Below are 10,581 nucleotides of genomic sequence, written 5' to 3' on the forward strand. Positions count from 1 at the left end.
CCCATTACAGTGAGGGCAGGCGGTGGTCACCCAGAAACCTGCTTGCTACCATGCTATGTGGCTTGCCCAATATGCAAGCATGTAGTGGACAGATGGGGGAGAAAGAGAAGTGGAATAGCTTGAGCATTATGAAGAAAGATGGCACTAAAGAAGGGAAAGTGAAGCTGGGTGTGGTGGTGCACGCCTTTGATCCCAGCACTCAGGAGGCAGAGGCAGGCGGATTTCTGAGTTCGAGGCCAGCCTGGTCTACAGAGTGAGTTCCAGGACAGCCAGGGCTACACAGAGAAACCCTGTCTTGAAAAACCAAAAAAGAAGGGAAAGTGGAGAGGAATAGCCTGTTGTAACCAGCCATCTGAGGTCATGGTGAAGCCAGCCCATGCTGCCATTGAGGGCCATGTCTGGGTCCCTGATCATCCAGCAGCAGGGGTTGGCTCATATTACCACTAGAGACTAGGACACGCCTGGTCTGGGCAGCCACCCCAGGATCAAGTAGATGTACAGGGGTGGGCCTGCCCCTCACTGACAGCAGTGCTCTGGAGAGCAGGTCCTCCCTGCACCTTACCTGGGCAGCACAGTAGAGCTGCCTCTGCCTCTCACCAGTTGCAATAGTTGGGAGAGCTAGCCCTGGTGGTTGGGGTCCTTGGGGCTCTGCTATTCCTTTGCTGTGAGGTAGCATGGGCATGGGAGTGATGCCATCCCCTCCTTGTCACCTGCAGTAGTCAGGAGAGCTGGCCCGAGGTCATGAGAGTGGGCCCTGTACCTCGTCTGGGCAACACAGTGAGAGAGCAGGCAGGCTAACTTAGCTACCTCCCAAACCCAGATCCAGGACTTTGATTGGCCTACCCCTAAATCATGTATATGAAACACATGAAAGGGCCAGTTCTGCTGACCCAAAGCTGCAGGATCATTCTTGTTAACTTTTTTTTTTCTTTCCAGTTAGAAGTAACTTATAAAGTAAGGGAATGGTTTAGACACTTCTGCAACTACATGAATGATAACAGTCCGAACAACAAAGGACATTTATTCCTAAAAGAATACTGGGAATCATGAAATCTAGTAGGTCAGCTGAGAAATTCTGAAAGCACAAATCAATAGGAAGAATGCATAGAGAGAAGCAGAAGTGGCCCACTACTTCAGCCATAGCTCTATCCCTAGCTTCCCACGGGGAAAGTAAAGCCAAGTACCCTTGGGAGCCAAGGAATCAAAGAGCAGGGCTCTGCTTTCAATGCCCTGTCCGTAACAGGAGGTAGAGTTTAGTAGGTAGGCAGTAGTCATGGCCCGTAGTGTCTCAGAAGTACCACCCTCAAACCTGATTGGCAGAGTGGATGAGTTCCTGCCAATGATGCAACTGTGCCAGGAGATCCTGGGAACACAGCAGATTTAATGCTGTGTGAGTATGCCAGTCATTATTAGTAAAACAGCACTTGAAGCAAACGTTAGAATAAAAATAAGAGAATTCTGAAAACAAGTTTAATATTACAGAAAGTTCTATGACAAAGGCAGCATTCCATTTAAAAGTGTATTCATGTATAAATTATTAGTGCCAAACTACTTTTAGCAGAAGATGACATAAAACATGATATTCTGTGAGGTGCAACACATATTGACTTATTTTATATTTGGTAACAAGAATTTTCACTTGAAATACAAGTAAAATTACTGGAGAAAGAAAACACACATTGCCTGATTCACTTGACCATAGAAAATACACACTGCTCCTGTGCACTATCAAAGAAGTCTTTATCTTCTTATCTGCAACCCTTTTCTCAGTTTCTGTATCACAGAGCATGTCTTTCTCACCCATCACATAGCATCTTGTGCTAACCAAAGAGACTCAAGCCAGAAAGTAACTTCTTCTTAGTTTGAGCAAAGAATCTACCTTTCAATGCTGCAACTGCATTAGTTAGCACCCCTCTTGTTCTATGACAGCTGTTTTGATCTCCCTTTATTTTAAACAAATTCTAACATCTTGTATCTGACAGGTTTGAGTCAGGATGGGGCTTTACATAGATGCAAACAGACTGGAATTGTTTTTTAAAAACATTGAAAAAGACAGGCAGTTTGCCTTTAGATGTGCACTGTAAGGTAACACAAACATAGTCCTTTTGACAAAGTTTGTACACCCATCTGTCTGGCCTGCAGATAGAGCTACATGGTTTAGAGTAATTTCTGATGCACACTGTGAGGTAGACGGTATCACCTCCTACTTGTCCATTGAAAACCATAAATATGGATGTCTGGGATCACATGTAAGTTGAAAGTTTCTTTTTCTCCTCAAACTGTTTGTCCACTGCCAGAGATAGGGCCTGGAGGAAACCCTCGATGGTAACGCTGGGGGCCTGAAAAGAAATGACCATTACTGAATGGACTTGTGCTTTAGTAGGGCTGCATGACAGCTACCATCTATACACTTGTGGAATTAGGAAGAGGCTCAGCTCTATGCAGGACAGACAAGCCCAGGACCTCTCAGGCCCACAACAGGGAACCCAGATGTGGTTTGTAAAAGATGATGTATTTACTGTTTCCTAGGTAGGGGAGACCAACACTCACACACCTGTGAAGAAGGAAAAGAATCTGTTTGGAACAGAATGTCCAAGGGGTCTCAAGGCCTGCCATTTTGGAACCATTTGCAAAGAGCTCACCCAACGTCCCAGAGCTGTGAGGCCCAACCCTGATCAAGACCAGGCTCTCCCCTTTGAGTCAAAGCACTCATACTCAGGGCCCTATGGAAGGCCACACCTACACAGCAGGTGAACAAACCACTGGCCAGGCAGAATACCAGGATTTAAGAGAACCTAGTGGTTGATGGGCTTGGGCTGGGGGCGGGCTCTGAGCAGCTAATTGAATGTGAGCAGAGCCATTGAGTGTGAGCAGAACCAGGCTCATGGGGCACAGGTACTGAGGAGGAGGAGGAGGGCTTTAGATACAAGTTTCCTAATGCACTATGGTACATGTGTACCTGTGAGCATTGCATATGTACAGGTTTGTGTATTTCTTCCCAAGCACCTGCTGTGTCTATGATGGACAGTATTATCAACTTGACGGAGTCTAAAGTCACCTGGGAGACAGGTCTCTGGGCATGTCTTTAGAGAATTATCCCAATTACATCAATTGTGGTTACAAGACCTGTCCATTGTGGTAGCATCCCTTCTTGGTTGGGGTCCTGAACTGTATAAATGGAAAAGGGAACTGTGCAGCACCATCTATTCATTATTCATTTTTTTCTTTTTGATTGTGAACCAGCAGATTCAAGTTCCTGCTGCTTTGACTTCTACTCCCTGATGGTCTGTAGCCTTGAACTGTTAGCTAGAAAAAACTTTTTCTCCATTAAGTTGATTTTTAAAGAATATTTTATCACAGCAACTGGAAAAGAAACTATGATACTACCCCAGAATCCTGTGAGCAGTGTGGGTGAGGGTCCTGGGTATCTACACACAGGGCAAAGGGAAGCTTACCTGGATGTAGAGAGCATGAGCCAGGAAAGGGAGTTTCCTCAAGACCCGGCCACTGAGGCCCTCACTCTTCCTGTATGAAAATAATCATATTTATAGATGTCAACTTCATATACAAATATACACAATTCAGGGATGATTTCCCTCTTTATGGTGAACCAAAACTCAAAGGCTGGCCAAGTCAACCCAAAAGCATAAGGCTCTGTATGATATTTCCTGTGTTGCAGGAAATATCAAAAACTGATGAACGGGCATGTTCCCACCCTTGTGCTGGCAACTCTCAGTCCCTGGTGGTCTGGCCGGGCATGCACTGGTGGGCAATAGCCAACCTGTTTTTAATCTCACGGAGACTGACTCATAACTCCACAATCTCTCCACCCAGCTCTCACAGGTTTCCATTGGTGGGTTGCTACCACACCAACTCTGTGCTTCAAATCCCCCTTGGCCTTTGGTGCACATCTGGCAAACCCATGCTTTGCCACTATACCTTCCTCTCTTGAACTCAGATGAACTGCCACGTGAAGGAAAACACAACACAAACTTAGTTCAGAAACAATAGTGACTCAATCTCTGGGTACAACAACTAAAACCTAATCTTGTAAGCCTTATTAAAATCTGCAACTCTAAGTTATTTCCCTTCTCACTTTCCTTCTACCAGCTGCAGGCGGCTGCTGCCTTTGCCAGCTACTCATGCCTACTTTTGCAGTGCCCGGATAGCTCACCTCCAGAGCCTTCTCTGGCCTACAAAGAAAATCACAATACCTAGTTACCTCGGCAAGTGAATTTTCTTGGGGTAAAAAAATGATACCAGGCAGGGTGCTGTGGCACGTGCTTTTAATCCCAGCACTCTAGGAGTCCAGCCTGGTCTACAAAACAAGTCCAGGACAGCCGGGGCTTGCTACACAGAGAAACCCTCTTGAAAAACAAAACAAAACAAAACAAAACAAGACAAGACATCAGTTTATACCTTGAAATTTCACTCAAAAGGAGGCTCAACTTTGACACATTATTTTCAATGAAGCCAATCATTTCTAGCTCTCGAAGGGTCAACAGCTGCTGACGAGGATATATGATCTGGCACTGGGGAACAAAGCAGCACAGTTAAGACAGAATCCACATAACACTTGGTAGAGGAACCATGAGCAAAAGGACCAGTACTTCCAGGGCTATCACAAACTGTCATGACATATAAATTCAAAATAATCACTCAAATACAGGCTCTAGAAAACAGCTCGGCATACTTCTTCCCCAACACACCTGTGTTTCTCCAAAGACCAGTATGCAGGTAATAAAGCATGACTCAAGAGTCAGCAGCCAGCCAGATGCTGAGCTTCTGGCCAAGTTCTTTCTTGGTTTCAAGTCAGGGCTGGGGGAGTGGGTAGGGAGCTGTGATGGTGGCATTAAGCAGCTGCCTTAGTTCTAGAAATATGTGTTGAACCTAGAGGAGCAGAACTGGATTGCAGGGCCAGGACCACAGCTGTCCTCAAAGTTAGACTTAGTCTGCCCTTCAGGGATGACTAGTTTATTAGAACGCAGTAGGTCCCTGAAGCATTCCCTCATAGATTAGAGAGGCTTTATCAAGTTGCTGCATTAAGCCTTCAGGGTAGCACTGACTGCTTTCACAGAACCTTTCTATGTATACTCTGGAGGTTTGTGGGTAAAAAAAGAAACAGGTTTCTGTTTGGTATTCTTACCTTCTGTGATTGTTTCAGGTCCCCACAGTCAGTGAATTTATACAGGCAGGCACACATCCCAAGAGCCCAGATTGTAAGCTCCTGATAGAGTGAGACCCAATTACACAGTCTCTGCCTTCAGTGTCTGAATATCTTCTTTTTTTTTTTTTTGCATATGCATGTGGTGTGTATGTATGCATTTGCATGATCAGTATATGTTTGGCCAGATGCTGATGTCTTTCTTTTTTATTTTTTTTATTTTTTGGTTTTTCGAGACAGGGTTTCCCTGTACAGCCCTGGCTGTCCTGGAACTCACTCTGTAGACCAGGCTGGCCTCAAACTCAGAAATTTGCCTGCCTCTACCTCCCAAATGCTGGGATTAAAGGCGTGCAGCTTTAATCCCGCCCGGCTGCTGATGTGTTTCTTAATGGCTTTCTTCCATCTTAAAGAAAAAAGGCAAGATCTGTCTCTTGAACCCAGAGCTTGCAAATTTGACTAGTTAGCTAGCTGGCTTCCTCCAAGGATCCCATCTCCATCTCCTAACTCTTGGGATCATAGGCAGGTTTGCCACATTTTTTGGGAACCTGAACTTTAGTCCTCATGCTTGGCTGGCACTTTATTCAATAAATCATCTTCCAAACTCTAAATTTTTCACAAAATGACTAAAGTAAGAAACTGGATTCAGCTCCCCCTATCCCAAATCTGTACCTCTAAGCTAAACCTCAGAACATTCTAGATTCATGGTACAAGTGACAAATATACCATTATGAGGGCGGAAGACACATCAAAGGTGTCTTTGACTTCTAACACATCTAGCTTCCTCACTGGATCCTGCCTCATGATAAAGCTCTTTGGTAGTAAAGAAGCGCCACATAGATGCCCCACACCTACTGAAGCTAGGACAAGTTGCCAATGCCAGAACCATGTTAACTTGACTACCCTTATTGGGCTCCTGGATGAGTTGGCTCCCTATTCCTGCCCAAAAGTGACCAAGCATTTTTGGTAAGAACAGCAAGGCCAACTATCTTATGAGGTGTCAGGCAATGGCTATAGGATCCATTGTGGACAATTCCACTCTGCTGGCTAGGGAAAATTCCACTACAGCAATCATTATAAATCTCTACTTGTAAGCCGGGCGTGGTGGCTTGCCTTTAATCCCAGCACTCGGGAGGCAGAGACAGGCAGATTTCTGAGTTCGAGGCCAGCCTGGTCTACCGAGTGAGTTCCAGGACAGCCAGGACTACACAGAAAAACCCTGTCTGGAAAAACCAAAAAAAAAAAAAAAAAAAGTTCTTGCGGCATGAGCTATCCGATGCTGGTCTAAGAACCACAGCTTTCGGGCTGGTGAGATGGCTCAGTGAGTAAGAGCACCTGACTACTCTTCCAAAGGTGCAGAGTTTAAATCCCAGCAACCACATGGTAGCTCACAACCATCCTTAACAAGATTTGACTCTCTCTTCTGGAGTGTCTGAAGACAGCTACAGTGTACTTACATGTAATAAATAAATCTTTAAAAAAAAAAAAAAAAAAAAGAATCACAGCTTTCAGTTAGTCATAGATAGGTCTGTGATCTTTAGTTACTATAACTTTCAGTCAAATGGTATTCTGAAAACTTTGGCCTTCAGTGAGTGTAACCTGTGAAGCAAGACTTTCATTGTTCTTTGTATAAACTAAGAGACTGGTCACTTTTATAGTCTATGGCTGGCTCAGAACCAGGGTGTGTTTAATAGTATGTCTACAGCCCTCTCACTAACCCACATACTGGTACCTCAAATACTGAAAAGTATTAATCAAATAGTACCAGAAGAACAGAAACATTGTTAAAAGTATGGGACAATGACATACATGTATAAAAGTACTATACAAAACCATTATAGTATTATTCAAATTTTAACTCTTAACAGAAATAAAGATAAAAAATACTGAGCTAGCAGTATTTTATCTAGATATAACGATAATTTTTTTTTTTTTTTTTTTTTGAGACAGGGTTTCTCTGTATAGCCCTGGCTGTCCTGAACTGACTCTGTAGACCAGGCTGGCCTCAAACTCAGAAATTCACCTGCCTCTGCTTCCTAAGTGCTGGGATTAAAGGCATCCATTACCACTGCCCAGTTAACTATAATTTTCAATGTAAGAAGCCTACAATAAAATGCCTATTAGAATTAGTGTACATTAAGCTATGCCAATTAACTACCAACATGTAGAAATCTAGTAATGGTCAGGAGTGAAATGAACAAAGGTACCTTCATCAGTTCTTCTAAACAAGACAGGTAGATTTTGAAGATGGCTGCTGCAGAGGGGGGACCAATGTATTGCTTGATGTCAGCTCTATCCACAAAAGCCACATCAATCTTCTCAGTAATGTTGGAAGTGGTCAGAATCACCACATTGGAATGCCTGTTGTAACGAATAAGAAAGAACTAGGCACAATTACACCAGTCCTGCCAGTGCAAAGTCAAACAGTCCTTTGAGGGGGGAGTGAGGACGATTATAGGAAAGACAGAAAGAAGATACAAGAAGCAGATAATGGGAGGGCTGCAGGTCATTACCACACCAACGAGTGTATTTCTCACAGTCTTCTTATGCTTCAGTACTGTGGGAAGCAAAGCCATAAGCTAATAGAAACAATCTCCTAAAATATACACAAGACATTTGTTCCTATCCCCCAAAACCTCTGTTCTTTCCACCAAGGTCAACAGAATCTTCAACTCCTAGCCTTGAGCCTCGGGTGCACCTCCTCTTATCCTTCTATGCCTCAGCAGGCTGGGAAATAGCCAACAGGCCCTGACTTGCCTTGATTCTGCCTGGCAGGAAGACCTTTTCTCTGCTTCAGAAGTGGTAAACGGCTCCCAACACACAATGTGCTTTAAAGACAGTTCTGTTCTACCATTTGACAGGTACACGGTAGGAAGACAGTAGGTCTATGAGTGGAACAACCTAGCTAGCTTTATTTTGGTGGCTGTGCTTTATGCCAGAGTAACCTTCCAACACAGCCTTTATATCCCGAGAGCCCTGATCTCTAGTCGGGCTCTCCTGGCTTGCAACAGATCTATGTTCAACAGACACTCCCAAGGCTTTTGTGTCTGGAAAGCTCTGGTATACTGTATTGGACTTGCTGTCTCACCTACTTGAGCTTTAGGGAAGATCTTATTTTATGCAACATCCCTGACCACCCCATCTACAACCTTAGTGAAGAATCTGAGGCAATGGAGGCTATCAGCCTTAAGCATAATAAAGGCAAACTGGATGCCATGGTGTAGTGTCTTTCTGACCCACATCACTTTTTAACTAATGGGGAGATGATGACTGCCTTTTCTGGTGGCGGGGACGGGAGGGAGAGTGGGAGTGGGGAGGGCAGACAACCAAGATAATGGAATATTCCAGGCAGTGGTGGTGGTGTTGAGAACATAAGCATTATAGGGGATCCCAGAGGCAAGTGGAAGCCTATCAGTCTAACAGGGAACCTCGGGAGTGCAGAGTCTGTCAGTATGACAGGGTAGTGCGGTAGAAAGCTGACCAGTTTAACACAGGACCTAGGTAAGAATGGTTTGAGGTTTAGTGTTTCTCTTGTCTATTATTGGAATTTGGCACAGAGAACTAGGAGTGATGCTGGAAAAGAGAGTGGTAAGGGCTTCAGAGAGACTGTGGAAGGCACCTTCCTTGGAGACTGTAGGGAGACAATGGCAGCAAAAGCGAACATGAGGGAAATGATTATAAAGTCATCAAGCTGCTTAAGAGCAATTTTAATGTTATTTGCTCATCACAATTTGCCCTCACTACTGATGAACTATTTATCCCAGTGTTACCTTTTAATCATATCAATCTGAGTCAACACAGCATTGACTACACGGATAGCATCTGATGGCTCTGCGCCTGCCCTGCAAGCATTTCGAGCAGCTGTAAGACTCTCCACCTGTGGGGACAGAGTAACAGGTCAAAAGGAAGAGTAACTAGCACTTCACAGGCAGCTAAGGATTGTGTGGGTTGATTGAATAAAAAGAATGAAGGTGCCTATGTGTGTTGCTGCTCCTAGAAGCTCAATGCATGGGGTGCTAGGAAAACATCCATAGAAAAGAGCTTGCAACATGGCTGACCAAGTGAGAGGGATCAGGCAGTAATAGCAAGAGGCAATTCAGGCAAAGAATGACTACCTTTGAGTGCATACCTCATCAATCAGAACAAACACCAAAGCTTCTTTATCATCAATCAAGTCCTGAATCTTCTGGAACATCTTAGTTACCAATTTGCCACTCTGAAACCAAAGTACTCTTATTAGTGGTGCCAATTTGTAGTCAACTGATAGAGGAACACAAAACCATCACAACTGTGGCCACTTCTCTTATGGACCTCAGAAAACTCCCAGCATGAGACAAGATCTAGAGATGGCTCTAGAGATCAGCATAAATACTACTGCATTCTAGGACGTGGATACCTGAGACTACATCTGTTGTTGCTCAGGGAAACACAGTACAAGTGACCCTAATGATGATCAAACTTACTCCCCTGGGAACAAGGCAAACCACTGATAGAAATACAGAAACTGATAAGGGAAAATTACAAGTACTCTGTTCCCAGTTGCCTATATCCTGCTTTAACACCTACCCAATAGCATACTGAGATGACATGCCTTGGACATACAGGCGTTCAGGACTCAGTTGCACACACAACTTTGTACTGGGGTACACCTCAATTCAGATCCAGAGTACATGAGTATGAAGGCTTCTTGGCAAAAGGGCAGTCTAAATGAGACCACAGAATTTGGTACTCGCTGAATGCCTAGTGGATGTCTTGCTCAACCCAATTAGAGGTCTGGGATATGACCTTGGAGAGTTTGTTTCTTCAATTTAGCCTGCCTCCAAGTCCTCTAGCTCTGGAGTCCACCTCTGACCATAGTCAGGTATTTTGTTACTTTCTCATTTCACCTACCCCTTTCCAGAAGTTTCTGTGTTTGGTATGTTTTGTTTAGACAAAAGACAATTTTCCAACTATGTCTGACAATATCAAGAATTAAAACATTTAATACTTACTTCTGAAAACCACTTAGAAAATAGGCTGTGGCTGTTTATTTCAATCAATTGGCCATACCGGTACCTAAGATGATAAAAGGAGACATAAGGAAAATACAACGAATGCCTTTGACATTGCATTCCTCCACTGCCCACATTCTGAGACTGACCCCCATTCCTAACAACATATCAGCTCCATCTAACTAATAATTGTAGAAAACCTAATAGGATGCAATTAACATTTCCAGATAAAAGTAAATCAAGTTTCCTCATATCCTTATTTGAACCAAATAGCAAAAACTTTCATTTTAGTCTGTGTATAACTTTTATTTCCAATATAGTAAATAAAACAAAATAAAAACCATTAAGAAGTTTTGACAGGCCAGGCATGGTGGCACACGCCTTTAATCCCAGCACTCAGGAGGCAGAGGCAGGTGGATTTCTGAGTTC

General features: G+C 43.8%; 1 protein-coding gene across 1 annotated transcript in view; it reads right to left on the reverse strand.

Annotated features, from left to right (window-relative positions):
- Positions 1-1,456: 1,456 nt before the first annotated feature.
- Trip13 (thyroid hormone receptor interactor 13) overlaps positions 1,457-10,581 on the reverse strand; it is a 20,317-nt gene continuing 11,192 nt past the window's right edge. The window contains exons 7-13 of the mRNA XM_021208420.1: positions 10,153-10,216; positions 9,291-9,377; positions 8,932-9,038; positions 7,369-7,522; positions 4,420-4,532; positions 3,456-3,525; positions 1,457-2,339 (exon numbers count right to left, since the gene is read on the reverse strand). Coding sequence (XP_021064079.1) covers positions 2,244-2,339; positions 3,456-3,525; positions 4,420-4,532; positions 7,369-7,522; positions 8,932-9,038; positions 9,291-9,377; positions 10,153-10,216 — 691 coding nt within the window. The 3' untranslated portion in view covers positions 1,457-2,243. The remainder of the gene's footprint in view (positions 2,340-3,455; positions 3,526-4,419; positions 4,533-7,368; positions 7,523-8,931; positions 9,039-9,290; positions 9,378-10,152; positions 10,217-10,581) is intronic.

The sequence above is a fragment of the Mus pahari genome, chromosome 11 (genome assembly GCF_900095145.1).
Source record: "Mus pahari chromosome 11, PAHARI_EIJ_v1.1, whole genome shotgun sequence".
NCBI classification, from domain to species: Eukaryota; Metazoa; Chordata; class Mammalia; order Rodentia; family Muridae; genus Mus; species Mus pahari.